General features: G+C 38.7%; 1 protein-coding gene across 1 annotated transcript in view; it reads right to left on the bottom strand.

Annotated features, from left to right (window-relative positions):
* Positions 1-16,655, bottom strand: part of ccdc88ab (coiled-coil domain containing 88Ab) — a 62,386-nt gene that overhangs the window by 10,136 nt on the left and 35,595 nt on the right. Inside the window, exons 9-25 of the mRNA XM_079249418.1 lie at positions 12,771-12,852; positions 12,085-12,243; positions 11,622-11,768; positions 11,379-11,523; positions 10,445-10,623; positions 9,527-9,664; positions 8,422-8,605; positions 8,113-8,243; positions 7,652-7,945; positions 6,562-6,744; positions 5,766-6,044; positions 5,115-5,239; positions 4,661-4,799; positions 2,579-2,755; positions 2,335-2,496; positions 330-607; positions 28-171 (exon numbers count right to left, since the gene is read on the bottom strand). Of these exons, the coding sequence (XP_079105544.1) occupies positions 28-171; positions 330-607; positions 2,335-2,496; positions 2,579-2,755; positions 4,661-4,799; positions 5,115-5,239; positions 5,766-6,044; positions 6,562-6,744; positions 7,652-7,945; positions 8,113-8,243; positions 8,422-8,605; positions 9,527-9,664; positions 10,445-10,623; positions 11,379-11,523; positions 11,622-11,768; positions 12,085-12,243; positions 12,771-12,852 (2,946 nt within the window). The remainder of the gene's footprint in view (positions 1-27; positions 172-329; positions 608-2,334; positions 2,497-2,578; positions 2,756-4,660; positions 4,800-5,114; positions 5,240-5,765; positions 6,045-6,561; positions 6,745-7,651; positions 7,946-8,112; positions 8,244-8,421; positions 8,606-9,526; positions 9,665-10,444; positions 10,624-11,378; positions 11,524-11,621; positions 11,769-12,084; positions 12,244-12,770; positions 12,853-16,655) is intronic.

Genomic DNA, 16,655 nt, shown 5'->3' with positions numbered 1-16,655 from the left:
AAAAATCCAGGAACAGGCTGGTATGACCTGTCGTTTTCCTCTTTTAGAAGTCTGAACTGGTCAGCTGTTGTTTGGTGGGTCTGGTTCTCCAGTGCCATCTTTTCCTGCTGTTCCTTCAGATTTTTCTCCAGCTCCTCAAGCTCCCCCTTTCTCTGCAAGAGTTGTTTGTATCTGCATGGAGAAGCACACACACCAACACAAACATAAAACACACAAAAGAAAGTAAAACAGACACTACAACACCCTCCTTTGACTAAGCGTTGCCTGGATGAGGAGGTTAAATATTGCTCTGCTAAGACAGCATATAAACCATGATGATTGTGTCTCACTTGTCCTCCAGGTCTCTGTGCTGCTGCTCCAGGCTCTTATGAGAAGTCTTGAGGCCACCATGCTTTCCAATCAGGGCTTCATATTCAGCCGCCTGCCTCTCATGGAGTGCTGCCAGCTTTTCGTGATCTCTGAGAAGCAGCTCATAAGTCGCTCTTAGCTCCTCTTTCTCTTTGAGTGCACCCTCTTTTTCCCCCTCCACACTACTCTGCTGGCTCTGCAGCTGGGCGTTTTGTGCCATAAGGGCTGCACTCTGGGAGCTCAAGGTGGAGTTCTCCACCTACAGAGGATAACAGAGCGATATATCAGGTTAAGAGGTGAGAAGATGGAGATGTGTTGTGTGTCACCTAAAATCAAATTTTAAAAAGGACAAGTGTGAAGCCATTGTAGTTTTAGTCTATAGGGGGCACTGTGACACTGTTCAGTCTGCTCTCCAGCTTTGCAGAAATGTTCTCCAATATAAATAAATAAATAAAAAAAAAAAAAAAAAAGATATTAAGATACCAGATAAAAGATGGAAAGATATTTCTTTTCATACTTCCTTTATGGTCACAGAGTTTTGTTCCCCCCCGGCTCAAATCCCCCTGCAATCATCACTACTGCGTGTGTCAAACACACACAATACCCATTAGTGATGCAACAATCCACTTTTTGGGAGTTTCGATCTGATAGATATCGAAAATTTTTAAGTCTGCAGATACCGATATTTGCCGATACTAAATCTGTTTATGTGAATATTATTGTAACTATGGTTATTATTGCTGTTTTAACTGTGTAGGATTTCATTAGGCTGTAATAAATTATCCATCCTTTCTTAAGTTACCGCACCAATACAAATATAATAACACAGATATAACAATTTCAACAAGTTTTATTTTGATTTGGCACATTTTACCCAAAAACAGCTATACATGTGCAATTTTGAAACAAAGATTTTGGTTTAGTGTAACAAAAAATGTTACATTCAAGGTATTTATTTCTTTTAAAACATGTCCGAAGCATGTCATCAAACACATCTGCGCTAGCTTGACTAGTGCGGTATAGTAAATAGGTTGTGGTATTGGTACAGTTTTATTAATACCAAGTACGAGTACACACACACATGGTATTGAGGTGATACAGATACTGATACTGATATTGGTGCATCCCCAATCCCCATGGCCTGTCAATTGAAACTTCTTTTTTTTTTTTTTTTTACTTTCCTGCAGCACACACACACATACAGTGAGCCCTCACATACACACAACTCACTTAGCATATAAAGTAACATACATGAACACAGCCAGAAACAGCTAATGGCTACAGTATGGTCAATGTGCAAAACTTCGCACACAGAAGTTAAAAACCACGTTGAAAAGCAATGGTAAAGTGGAATACATGCCAAACATAGCAATGGAGAGAAAAGACTAAACAGCGTAACACTTCGGGTTAAAAGTTAATACTAGAATTTCTTTGTGTCAATATTTTTCAGGGATGGCATTTTTGTTTCCATTTATGATCAAGCACTAGGTTTAAAAAGCTACTAAGAAAAGGAAATATTTCTGTATGTGATCTGAAAAGGGAGCTTTAAGTTAAAAAGACAGAAACATCATGAGAATTTTTAGCTCTATATTTGAACTTTTTTAACTTATATATCAGCTAAATAATTATTTAAATATAAAATTGTTTAAAACTTATATGTCATGTTCTTTTTCCACTATCAAGCACTGCTTTAGATTAAAAACGAACTGCTAAAAGATTTTTTTTTTAACTCTGCAAATCTATAACAACTATACACTGAAATATCAGGCAAAATCACTGCCTTTTAAATAAAAATGGGGTTGATAAATCCTTTAAATTGGAAACTGAAGTCTTTATTCATTTCTTTATTTAGTTTTCTGCAGTCTGGTAAAGCTTTATTAACTGATAAAGCTGTATTGATTCCTTGCTTAATGTCAGGATTTGTTACGTATCCCGCTACAAAAAGAAGTCACGCATTGATTACTGAACCCTGTGTGATGGAATTACCTGCAGCTTGGCATTCTGTGTCTGTAGAGTTGTGTTGTTCTCCTGTAAGGACGCAGACTGTCTCTGAACAGCAACTATCTGAGCCTGCAGGTTCGAGCTTTGAGTTTCCAGTTGTTTGAGCTGGCTCCTCAAGGCAGCCTTCTCAGCCTGCAGTGTGGCATTCTGGGGAAAAACACACATAATTAAATAACCATACAGAGTCAGAACTGCCACAGAAGCATCATCTTGGCTGTCTTAAACTTACATTTCTTTCCACCTCAATGAGCCTATCTTTAACTTTCAGCAGTTCCCTGGTGGTTTCATGGCTTTCTTTTTCCCATTTACTAATAGCCTGAGGTTCCTCCCCTCCTTTAAGGGGGGAACTCTGAACCATCCTCTCCTCTTCCTCTCTTTGACGCAGTGCCTCATAGTTTTTCTTTACCTGTAGAAAAACAAGCAAGTCAACAACATGAAATAACTGAGTCAAATCTGTTGCTTTTTCGGAAAACTAAAGGTAAATCCAACAAAATGGGCCCAAATCAAAGATGTCTGCAGGTCTGACTGAAACGAACTTAAGAGAAGGCTTTATAAAGGAGTTCACATGTCAGGCTTAACAGGAAAAAAAAAAATCAAGCTTTGCTTTGGTGTTGTCTGCTTTAGAAAATGTAGACATCCTTCATTTCAGGACAGTTCTGGTGCAGGCTTTACTCAGCTCACCTCCATCGTAGGGCAGGAAGAAACAAAAGACTTTTCAAAATAAGTTGCATTACAAAACTGCATAGAAGATTTTTCCATTTAAAAAAAAAAAGTGTGTTTTTACCACTTTGTCGCTGTCGGAGCTGCGCCATAAACATTAAATGCACTGATCAAACATGTAAAGAATCTCATGTTCTTCTCATAAAAAAAAATACACTTTTCCATCAATAACATCCATTTGGGTCTTGACAGTCTGCTGATTTCAATGTGGAAAATATTGATAACTCTGTAAATGACCACTGTACTTGAGCTGTAGAACTTAAGATCTTTAGCTGAATGTTACGTTTATATTATGTTTTTACTAATGACAACAGTTAGTTTCTTTTTTTTTTTCTTTCCACTTCTTTGGTTGGTTTCTGTTCACCGTGACATTCTACTTATTGCAGTTTAGTTTTTTACTGTACTGAGTGTAGAGCTGTTACCTAAAAAAAAGATCTTATCTCGCAATAAGGTGATAGTTTTATGTAACAATGCGAAACTTGTTATGTTATGTGATATGTTTCACGTTTTTTATAATAAAACTACTACACATTATGTAAGGATTAATCAATGAGGAGCCGTGCATTATACGGTTTTAATACACAACGTGGTGTCTATAACACCACAAAGCGCAACGAGGGAGTGTTCCTCATCAAAGTGCATTAAAACAGTGTATTATGACGGTCCAAGCTTTTAAATCCACTTTCTATGGCCCTAAAAAGTAAACATTTTATAATAAATGTTTAATTTTTTTTACAAAACTTGCTAAATATGCTGACATATAGGAACTACTTTATGTTGACCTTGATGTACTTTTTATGCTTAACAACCGTTGTCAAGCGACAGCGAGCTTCTTTCATTTTACCCATTAAAAGCCAGCTGATCTGAATTAGTTGATTAACCTGTTGCTATGGTGACACCCTTAATGAAGTGATACAATGGTGATTTGATTTGCCGAACAACGTGTGCGTATACAAAAATAATGCAGCCAGGTGGCTTTAGGATTCTCACTGACCATGGATTAAAACAAAAGGTCTTTTTTTTAAAAATATTTGGATAATAGCTCTACGTTTCAGTAGGTCAAATGTTAATTTTTGTCTTTTTTGTCTTCTTCTGCTGCATTTCATCAGCACTTAGCAAAGCTGCTTCTTCATTTTAATTGCGTCCCTGGCAGCATTGGGTGAAGGAAAGTTTGTTTCTTCCTGCTCTGTGGCGGTCTGAGAGTGGAGCCTGCATCCGAACTGTCCCCACAGTGCAGCTCTGCACCCAGACGTACTTCCATCTTTCAGACTACTGCTGGTTTATGAATAGATAACTGGTCATACAGTAGAAGAGCACATTAATCAATAATGTATCAGACCACGGGAGGTCTGAGTGTTGGAGTGTTTGTGGAGTTTTGACTGTTGGAAGAAATTTTTAAGAAATTGCTCTCAAGTGGACAAGCTGGCAGGTTGGGAGTTTTGACTTCGAGGAAGATCAACCATAGAGGGTTTTGTTGTCATAGAGCTTCCTTTACTGTGGTAAAGCTACTGCAAATGTGTAAATAAAACATAGTATTGCATATTGTTTTTCATAATCATTCTGAAAAAAAAGTGTTTGTTTTGTAACTGACCGTCTTCAGCTCCTGGCGAAGTTGCTGGTTGAGGTTGGAGGACTCCTGCAATCTGGCCTCCAGAGCGGCAATTTTCTCTTCTTTAATTTCCAAAGATGATTTTAGAGTAGACTCCAGTTTGGTTTCCAGGAGCTTAAACCTGTAGATATAAAGGTTGAGATCATGCAACACGTAAAGATACATAGTCATAAAAACTGTAAATAGAAATATTATATGTCCTCTTAGCAACTGTCCTCTACAGATCACTTTGCCTCTGAAAGGTTCTGATCAAGGCTCTGATCAAGATCACAGTATTTACCCTAAAATGAGCTCCTGACCTGGCTTATGTTCCAACAATAGTGACCGTTTATATTATAATTCACATAGCAAAATTTTCCTTAAAGCCGTGAAAACAACAAATAACAGATTAGTAGATTAGATTGTGACTGTGCTCATGTTGGTCTTGCTATGATACCTGTCATCTGAGCTCTCGTCATGAAGAAGCCTCTCTTTGTTCAGTCCAATCTTCTCCAACTCGTGTGTTAGTTTCTCCAGATCGTTATTCATCTGCTGAGTCCGTAGCTTCTCACTTACAAGTTCCTAAGACAATTAAAAATCCTAAATTACATTACAAGAGCAGCAGCGACACATTGGATTCACAATGTGAATGCTGATGGGTGTTTAATACTGGTACACGTTTCACATCCAGTATTTCTGTTCATACTTTACTTTTTCTGCTTCACGCTTCAATCTAGAGCTGGGCGATAAAACTATTTTAAAATTAGATCATGAGAAAGTTTATGTTCCTCTCAGTTATAATCATTACACATTTTCAGATCCATCTAAAGAGTGCAAGTCCACAAGATGGAGGTAATGAAGCTCTAAGCTGCCAAGAAAACCCAAAAGGAGGAAAAATAAATGAACAGAATACTATGACCTGTTAGTGGACTAAGGGAACAGAGCAGAAATGTCCCACTAAGTCAGTTACATCAACAGATTAATACAAACGCCATATGAAAACACTCAAAACAGAGGAAGAAATTACAACAGGAGTCTCATATTTCATTGCAAAACTCCCGGTGTTCTTCACGGTCATTATTAGTGAAGCTGTAAAAGTCCTGATTACCTCTCTGAGCGTCATCAGGGTTTTCTTATCAATATTAGCCTGTTTGACCAGCTCCTTGTTCTCCCTCTCCAGGTCTTTGACTCTCGTGCAGGAGTCCCTGAAGAAGATCATCTCCTTGCCCATGGTTCGATTCTCTTTCTCCAGGGCCGAGATCCTCTGGTTGCTGTCATCCAGCTTTGAGTCACGGATCTCAGCCTGCTGCCTCAGCCGCTTGTTCTCCTTCTCAAGAAGCTTTTTGTCCTTCTCAAGTTGAGAGCTTTCCTGTTCCAAACTCTTGTTCTGGGGTAGGACAGCATGCAATGAAGTAGAGGTGGATTACACATCATGTACTGGATTACTTTTGGTCTAAATGCCTGGTAAATACAAGTCTGGCAAACAATGCAACAAAGATTATTTCATACAGCCAAAAAATCCATTTGACAAATAATCTGGGCTTCAGGAAAATGTGACTACATTTTAAAACCAGAAATGAATCAGCAATTCTGCTTCCAAGTCCTTTTTTTTTTTTTTTTAACTTTTTGTATTTAAGATCTGTGAGAAATAAATAAAGCTGCATCACAAACACAGCCTTCAGTCTGCCGCAGCTACATTTAATGGGCCAGCCTGACTGTCCCCATTCTGTCTAAAACAATCAGTCCATTCCAAATGAAGGACCTTAGGTTGTGTTAGTAAAACAGCAGCAGCAATCTAACAGGTTTATTATTTACCCTGCTCAACAGAAAGGTGCATCCAGAACAGTTTTCTTTATTAGACTCAAACTAAATTGCTTTTCTTCTTATTAATAGCTTTAACCTACCTCCTGCTCCAGTTGCTCTAGGCGTTTACTGGAGATCTTGAGCTCTTCCAGGTTACGTTGGAGGGTCTGATTCTCGCTTTCCATCTCTTGCAGCTCTGCCTCCAGGTGCTGGATCTTCTTGCTGCTATTTTCTAAAGCTTTCTGTAGACGCTGGTTCTCTGTATCTAGGCCCTGGTAGCTCACCTGGGAGAGGAGAAGCCAGATTAAGAAATTGAAATCATCCATGAACTAGTTGTGCAGCTCCCAGATGCTATTATATGTGCCAAAAGTCGTGGAACACACCTGTAAGAGTGCTAAGTGGTGATGAATTACAAAATCTGCATACATATACATTTTTTAAACACTAAAGCGTTTCTGTATACTCCTACATAAAGCCAGAGGCAGTGTCCTTTCAGGACCAGACACAAATCAAACTTTATTTATTCTTCTCATACAAAAGGAGCTCAAAATGCTTTAAGTAATAAAAAATACTCCACATGTACATTAAATATTCGTGTTTAAAAACACGGAGCACATAAACACCCCTCCTCCCACCCTTCTTTGCACAAACGTTTATGTTTATCCATCTATGTACATGTAAATGTGATTGTACATAACTACATGCATGAGAAATTTAATTCATTTTGTGAAAATTATCACAAGCAGTTAAAATGTGGAAAATTATCCATTTATAAAGGGAACAACTTAAGACATATGGCATGCTATGCAATGATAATGATTTTTTTTTCTCTTCTTTCATTGAGTATCATTCAGAAAATTAATAACCATTCATTGGTGCGTTACGTCTGTCTTTTTTTTTTCTCCTTTTTGAGCATGGTGCTCTGTTTAGTTTTTTTTTGTACTGTAAAGTCTTGTTTTACCTTTTGTATGACTATGTGAGAAAAAAACAAAAAAACAAAAAAAAAACTAACTTGTAGTTTTTCTGTCTCTTTAATTAAAACACCAATATAAAAACACAGCTGGACATAAACATCTGAGAACAAACAGCTAGCACTGAGGTGAAGAAGGGATATTTTGGGGCATGACTGTATTTAAGCTACATCTCACTGCTCTCCAGTCGCAGAAGCACCTGCTTTACGTGTGGCATTACCTCTAATCTCTCCGTCTTCTTAGATGAGGCTTTGAGAAGTTCTAGGCTGCGCTTCATCTGACTCCTCTCGTTCTCCAGCTCCCTGTTCTCGGCTTCCAGCTGCGCAGCTTTGGCCCCTGCCGACCGCAGGCTCTCAGCTGATCGGCGAAGCTGCAGATTCTCCTGCTCCAACTGGGAGTTCTCCTTTTCCAGAGCCTCTAGCTGGAAGTTCATGTTCTTCAGAGCATCGAGCTTCTTCTTCAGACGACGGCCCTCCGCCTCCAGCTCAGTGTTCTCCTTCTCCAACGACGACACCTAAATATAAATAAGAAATAAATTAAGAAGAGAAGCGCCACTCTGGTGACCATTTCAGTCATTTCCATCCAGAATTATAACAAAGCATTTTTATGCTACGGAAATCCTCCTAAAAGCTGAGATGGAATATTTCACATGTGAAAACAAAGAGCAGCACTGCACCCGACCTTTTCACAGATGATTCCAAGGCTGGCAACTTTCTTCTGCAGGCTCTCATTGTCCCTTTCCAGCTTATTTAGCTGGATTTCCAACTCTTCCGCTCTTTCACCTTTCTCCTTCATCACTTCAAGCTCCTTACCTGTATTCACAAAAATAATCCATTTTCACAAACAGCCAGAATGCTGAAGCAAAAGAATTAAAAGAAAGCTAAACTAAACCATTACCATAAAAATACAAGTTTCTGTAGAAACATGAGGAAAAACAAACACCGGTACTTATTGCAAAGAATGACTGAAGCTATCCCAAACATCACTCACGCAGCTGCTTTCTTTCAAACTCCATCTTATTCATTTTAGCGGCCGTTTCGCAGATGGACTCGTGAAGGACGCGATTCTCTTTCTCCACATCCTTTACTCGAGCTTCAGCTCCCACCTGGCAGCGCTGACGGAGGGACGATACCGTCTGGCTCAGGTGCTTGTTCTCCTGCTCCAGGCCTTTTAGCTAGCGATCATACAGCAGAGTTTAATCATGATCTATGGTCAGCTTAAAGTTCAGCATTTTCCTGTTTATGCGATTTATGTGCTGAACTGAACAAGTCACACTTAGTTTTGGCTTGATTTGACATTTTTCAGCAGAAAAAACTTGAAAAGAAAATAGGAAAATTACTAAAGTATCCAGAAACAGATGTTTATAAGTATAAGTACACAGGAACAGTATTGCATTAGTTACTTCTCATTATGTTTCCAATTGAACAGACAGGAAGGCACAAAGTCATCTGAGAGCACAGTGTTCTGTTTTCTTCCCCTCTGAAGCTCAAAGCCAGATTTAAATAAATCAGATGGTTAGACTAATCAAAGGTGTCAGATTTGGGTCTAACAGCTACAAAGTCCCTGCAGACACACAGTCAGCGACTGCATTTGGGACACAAAGAGCCAGAAACCTGTGTAGTCAATAAAACATTAGGGTAGTTCCAGGGAATGTTTTTTTTTTTAGCCAAAAACAAAACCAATAAACACAAAAACTTCCACAAAAAAAAAAAAAAAAAGTATACATGTATATAAATTACACCTTTTTGAGAATCTTGAAATAAGAAGCAATGAATGTCCTGTTAAAAAGACAAAGAGAAGCACTCACATCACAGCTCTGCTTGTACTAATGTGTTCAGTATGTGGCTAAAGTGGTTTTCCAGTATAGAGATTGCAACATTACTAATATTTTAATGAATCCATAATCATATTTACATTCAGCATCATTACAAATAATACATTATACACCTCCTGTAAGTCATTCTCTATTTTAACGTGTATTCACAACAAAAATAAATATTTAAAAGGCATGATAATCAGTTTCAGGATAAACTACCTGAATTAAAGTCTCGTTTCACTGTAAGGCTGTAGGTTGTGCATGTGTTCTTGTGACTACCTGTCGCTCTGAGTTTTCCCTGAGTGTTTCCAGAGTATTCTCCAGTAAAGCCTTCTCCTTCATCAGATCTGTACTGAGCGACTCAGCGCTGTGGAGCGACTCTCTGTCCACCGTCAGTTCACTCTCCAGCTGCTCCAACTGCACACAACGTTGAGACAAGCATTTTAAAACAAACACCAGACTTTAATCCTCTGACTTTTATTCATGATGAAAACGGATGGTGGCTCAGCTGTGGCTCTTGTCAAGTTTAGGGACGGTTTCTCTTTCAGCGACAAATGTGATGACCAGCAGATGAACCGATGGCATAATCTTATATTATTCATAGAATGATTCTCAGTTAAAAAAGAGGCACTTATTAATTCATAGAGCAAAAAGGAATAGATCAGCTCTTTGAGAACGAACTCAGGCAAGTTCATATTTGCAACTCAGACAGAAATTGTTAAATGAGGCAATTTCTGGGCTTTCAATCTCCCAGCAGCTGCTTTCACAATTTTAATGCTCTGTTCTTTAGCTCAAGTCTTCAAATCACTAAAGAATGTCCCCAATCTTTGTGAGAGAGGAACACAATTTCATGCTTTTTGTTCGGAAGGCATAGAGAGAGTCTTATGTTTCCGAAAATAGCCGAGAACCTTCTTAGCAAGGGGCGTTTAAGTGTCAAAGACAGGAAAAGAAAAGGCAGTACAGGCTGCCTGGATTTACAGCTTTGCTTTCATCCTCCTGTCCAGCCCCCTCTATCCTTTTTCTGCTGCTGGGTTTTTAGTTCCTCATTGTCACATTGGGAAAAGGGCTACAGCCAAGTTCTGGGGTCATATATGTGCCACTGCAGTATGCTAATAACTGTGATGAGTTCAAGATGAAAAAAATTAAGCATGGTGATCTAAACAGTTTCAAAAAGTAAACACAAAGTCAGATTCTTACTTTCTGGTTCAGTTTCTGGTTTTCTTGGTTGACTTTGGCCAGTTTTGTTATGATATCCTGACTTGCTGATCCTCTGAGCTCTTCCACAGTCTTCAGCAGAGCCTGATTGTCTTTCTCCAGTTTCAACAGACGACTCGAGGTCAATTCATTCACCTCCTCACCCAAAGACTTCTGTGGGACTGAGTGGATGAAAGCAACAAAACGCTGACTACACATCACTGTTTCAGCAAATACAAACTAAAGTCTGTGTATTCATGTTGAGATTTGATGTATAACCAAGGGAAAAAAATAAAAGCTGTAAGATACCAGAGTGAAACCAACATGTCTCTAATAAAAAGGGGGAGGGGGAAAATAAAACAATTAGTGCATAACCTTGTGATCCAACTTTACTTGTCCTAAAGCACCTTTTAACAAACACCCTCTCACACAGAGGTTTTATCCAGATCCCTGGCTAGTTAAAGCTCTTAACACCTCCCATTATCCAAACACAAAGCTCATCTTACAGGAGCTACTGAATATTAATTACAGCACAGGTCTTAACCAAGTGGGAAGAAAACCCCGTGAAGGCTGGCAAAGGCAGACAGATCCTGAGGGGAAGGTGGCAGGATTAAGGGCCGAAGACCAAAACCTCGTCTGCCAACTGTCTGTAGCCTCCAACCTGGTCGACTTAAGTCAGTCAAAAATCGCTTGAGATTTTAACTCTGCTTAACTCCACTTGCTTTCCTACCAGTCCTCTCTTTTTATTTAAAAGGGGGGATATTTAAAAGATTTTTGGGCTCTATTGGCCTTTATTTATCCAGGGATCAGAGATGAGCAGGAAATGACGTGTAGGAAAGAGCCCCAGGCTGGGATTTGAACCTGGGTCGCTGGGTGGCTGATAAATTCAACCCCTTATTCCAAGTTTTTTCTTATAACCTTTAGCCCCATTCCTTACCCTCAGTGAGCTCTGGTGCCTTTGATAGTTGCTCCAGCTCCCAGCCCAGATGCAGAGACTCTTCCATACTCTGTTTCTGGGCCATCTCCAGCACAAGATTCTCTTCAAGCAGTTCCTCCATACGTTTACGGTCCATGTCTCGTTCCTGAACATTAGAGATGGAAATGTTTATTAAGATAACGAGACGCTGAACACGTGACTGCTGAAAAGACTGCCCCCATCTAAATAAAAGTAGCATTTTACCATCTCCAGGTCATGCATTTTGGATTTGAGTTGTAGATTCTCTTTCTCCAGAAGATGAAGTTTGTCAGAGCGGGTCCTGCTGTTATCCAGCTGCTCTTCCAGCATGGTCTTTGTCTCCAGCAGAATCTGGTTGTCTTCTTTTAGTTCCTACATTAAACACATCAAAAACAAAATGTTCAGCTAGTACAACTGCTACTGATGTGTCCCGAGTCCATAATTATTTACTCCAACTTCTTAAACTCATTGTCTTTTTCTACAGCATTTTTATAACAACAACAGGTTCTGATTATTTGATGTGATTTAACTGAATGAACAACGTTCTCCGTTTAATTTAAAGTTTATGTGAGGTTGACAAACAGATGGTTTTCAGTGTGAATGGAAGTCGGGGTTCCTCATATTGGTCACACGTTGCCTTTGTGTTACAAGTCCCATAAAAACAAATGTTTTTTGTGCAGCTATGTACCTCAACTCTGGCCTTGTAAAACTCGATATCATGAAGCTTCTCCTTGTATCTGCTCAGCTCGCTCTCCAGTTTGTCGACACGTATGGCTTTCTCTCTGAGCGCGTCCAGCTCATCGCGGTAGGCCCGGGCCGACCGAGCGTCTGACAGCAGCTGATAGCTCTGCAGGAGTTCAGAAGCAGACACAAAAAATGACTGTGTGAAGTCATACGACAAACACAATGGAGTTAGTTTGAATAATTATCATATGAACCAAGTTAAAAACAGATACAGTAGCAAACAGTCAGTGGGTTTATCTTTTCTTTAATATTCTACGATTAGTAGGTTTTAAACAACTAACGGTCTTGTTTGCATGCAAAATGGATCAAGAACAGATCAAAATCTCCACTTTATTATCACAAATTTGCACACCCACACAACCTTTCACGTTCATCAACAGTGTTAAAAGAAGCGCTTCAGTGAGATCACTGCGAATCAAAAGTCATGTGAGATGGTAGCGACACTAAAAATAGTGCTAATAGCCTCTAATGAGCTCAGTCTCTTGCTAGCTGATTAAAACCTAGCAACATTGCAGTAACAAACTACTCAGGAACAGGAGAGGAGCAGGTGGAAGGGAGATAAAGTCATTTAGATGTTTGTGTTTGGCTTGTATGTAGGTGTGAGACAGCTGCAGAGAGTGCTGGCGATACCTCTTGCTGAAGTCTCTTGAACTCCACCTCCATGTTTTCCAGTTCCTGCCTGGTGTCCAGAAGCTGTTCACTCTTTTCCTCTCTGCGAAACAGAAAAGCAGGTTTATTTTATTTTACTTTAGTCTTCAAAATATTGCAATTAATTTCAATAAAGTAATGAAACTTAACCTGTGTGTTTTAGTGATGTATTTTTTAATGTCCTAGTAACTTAAGAAAAACCTGCTAAAGCTTATCAGGGAGAAAAAAGCATCAGCAACTCCTGTGTTAAGTATCATTAAACCTTGTTTTCTCATTTTAAGTAAAAACTGTTATGTGTGTGTAGTAAGTATGAGACAGTATTGTTTTCTTTCACACACACGCAGAAAAAAAAAAACACTGCCACAAAAATCTGAAAAATCCTGTGACCACTTCAGTGGTCATCTGCAAATCCTTCCCTGAGGCTAAAATCTGAAATCTCCCTTCATATAGCAGAAATAACTACAAGCAGCACAAGACAGAGATGTTAGTTCATTATGGAATTATAATCTACATTATATAATGATATCTAACTTCAATTGTCTGATTTTTCTGGTTGCAATAAGTGCAGCTTGAAACTAGTTGTCTAGTAGATGCGAGAGGCTCCGACTGTACAAGGAGAATGTGTTACACCACTTTGAAGGAAAACAACTGCATTCCTGAGATGCTGCTCTGCGTCTGCATGTGTTTGCATGAAACCGCTCCACTAAACATCTGATGGTTTATTTGACTACAGCTCTCTGGAATCTCCCAGTGCATCATGAGAAAGAAAGGAATCCCATTCTTTGAGTCTTAATTCTGTTCTCTTATGTATCTTCTCCTTCCTCCTGCACTGTTAAAGTTAGTACAATATTAAAGCAGGATGCATTTTTACCCTTTGCTGTCTTTGTTTCAGTGGTTAACCACTCCGGCTTTAAAGCTTCTCCCTGTTCTTACAACCTGTTTTTGCAAAATCATGAACACCAATCATCCGGCATGGAGGATTGCCTTTATTATGGGTGTAGTAGGCTCCATTTATGTTGACTGAAGGTGCAATGAATCTGCAAGATCTGACAGGATCTTTATTTCCCATGACTTAACAAGAACAAAAGTTGCAAATCAACTTTGCTATTAACCTTCTTGCAGAGTGAGTTTTACTTGCTGTAATGATCTAACGATATTGAAACGATCATTAGTCAGATGACTACAAGCTCAGAAGGACTTTGAATGAGAAGCAATAAATCTGTAATGATTTGCTGGTAAAGCTCAAGTTTCTGTTCATCAGTTTGAGATCAAATCTGAAAATGGTCCAACTGTTGCTGAAATGTCTAAATTTACATCAGTTCCTGGTTTTCTTCTCTTTTTTTTTTTTATTTAATAAAATCTTCACTTTTGTAATTTAACTCGGACTGGTCTAAATTTTCTTACACACACACACACACACACACACACACACACACACACACACACACACACACACACACACACACCATTAAAGCTAACGAACAAGACTTTCTGGAGTAATAAACTGCACAAAACGTTTTAAAGCCTAAAAATAAAAAAGTAGCCTTAAAGACAACCCTAAATGTGCTTCATAGGAATTAACTCAGTGTGTGTCAAAGCTTTAACACAGAGTAAATTAGTCAAGTCAGTCACTTTACTAGAAACATAAACAAACAGACCACTGTGGGAACAGTAGGCCATACCCCCCGACTCTGACCCGGTTTCCCTCAGGCACACACACAGACCACACAGTAGAGACACAGATGCACATCTGTGTGTAGAGACACTATCTTTGCATGAAGCCAGCAGTCACAACACACTCCTAATCGGACTCAGAAGAAGAAACAGGAGTCATGTGACCAAACTACATAAATATACAAAGCCTTAAATCCTTTTTTTGTTCATTGTCCAAAACATCACATGTTCACTTGACCATAGATTCCACAAAAACAAGTAAATAATGTCATGGCAACCAACAAAATATAACTAATTTTCTTAAACTGCTGTTATGGAGTTAAAAAACAATCTAAACCACAGACAAAGAAGTGTGGGAACGATGTCGACAGATGTCTACTGAATTAGTTTAGGGTCAATGAAGGCGAGATGCAACAGGGTAACATTCTGACTTATATTTGTTAAAAAGCCATGATTCAGGCCTTCACACAGACTGTTGTTTTGACAAACAAAAGTATATTGTCCTGTTAGACCCAATGACAGAATAATGTAGCATTCTGCTTGACAAAAGGCCAACAAAGACCTTTTAAAAACTACAAAATGCACAGAGCTAAAATATTTTTTTCTGCACTTTTAAATTTACTTTCACCTCTTGAGAGTTGTTATTGTCCATACAGAAATGGACCGCAACATGCACAACATTTATCAGCAGGCATTATCTGTCACCGATATGCTTTTAAGGTGATGGATTGACTTCCAGTTTGGAAATCAGATCCACTCCCGTGAGAGCCTGCAGAGGTTACCAACGATTATCTCAAAATTAGGTCATGATTAAATTCATGCTGATCTCAGTGATAAGAATGAGACCTTTTTATTTGATCCATCTACAGAGTCAAGTGGCTTGACACACATTTTTACTTCATCATCCACTTAAACAATTTTTAAAAAGATCCTGTAAGGCCTTTTATATCTACAGCAACCATAGGACACCAGCCAGTTTGTTCAGTTGCATATTATGCTTGTGCAACAGTGAAATACTTCCCCGTGAGGTCTCTTTCACATCCGTGCTGTCCAGTAAGTCTTAGTTCTGGCACTTTGTTATCATAATACAAATTTAAAAAAGATTCCTAAAGGCATTTTGGTTTTCTCTTTTGTTTGCATGAATTACAATGAAAAGATTGATGGTAGGAAAGATGAAAAAAAGTTAGACTCACAACTGTCCTTCTGATGCTCATGACACACAAATCTACACAAAATCTCACCAAGAGACAACAGCCTGATACAAACACTGCTCAAATTAAAGACTGAATGTGTCAAAACTTTCTTCAGTTAAAGGAGAACAAAATCAGAGTAATAGTTTTTGGAGCTCAGAGAGATTACAGGTAAGCACTATGCCAGGAATCGGGGAGTAGTCGTGGACTCAGAGCTGAATTTCAGCCGTCACATTAAGACAGTTATTAAGTCATCCTTTTATCACTTAAAGAACATATTGAGGATTAAAGGACTGATGTTTCAGACAAATGCATTTATCTTTGGGAGACTAGACTACTGTAACACTGTCCTTAAAGGTCTGTCTAAAAAATCTAGACAGCTGCAGTTAGTCCAAAGCGCTGCTGCTCGAGTCCTCACTAAGACCAAAAATTAATCATATAACTCCAGGCCTCAGATCTTTATATTGGCTTCCTGCTACTCAAAGAATTTACTTCAAAATCCTGCAGTTAGTTTATAGAGCACTGAATGGTTTAGGGCCAACATACACTCAGGATCTTCTCATTCATTATTAATCAGCCAGATCCATCAAGTCATCAGAGTCACACTACTTTAGTATATCTGCTCCCACGAAGCTGCAGATCTACTGAAACTCTTGGTTCTTTCAAATCAAGGTTCAAAACCTCCTTTTGCCGCTAGCTTTTATCAAAACAAAAGGTCATTTCTTCCACAGTAAAATTTATTTTGTGGCATTTTTATCTCATTCAACTTTTTCTGTCTTTAATTTCTTTTATGTTTGTTTTTAACATATTTTTTAATGCTTCTTCTGCACCCTGTAATATATTTGTTTATCTATGTATTAAAACTTAAAAAAAATTTTTTTATATGTGTGTGTGTGTGTGTGTGTGTGTGTGTGTGTGTGTGTGTGTGTGTGTGTGTGTGTGTGTGTGTGTTTTATGCAAAGGGCTTAAATGGTCAAATGTGCTAAACATTTTAATTTAGGTG

The sequence above is a fragment of the Telmatherina bonti genome, assembly GCF_933228915.1.
Source record: "Telmatherina bonti genome assembly, chromosome: 11".
Classification (NCBI taxonomy): Eukaryota; Metazoa; Chordata; class Actinopteri; order Atheriniformes; family Telmatherinidae; genus Telmatherina; species Telmatherina bonti.
Note: the sequence above shows the minus strand (reverse complement) of the source record. Positions and strands in the feature narration are given on the sequence as shown.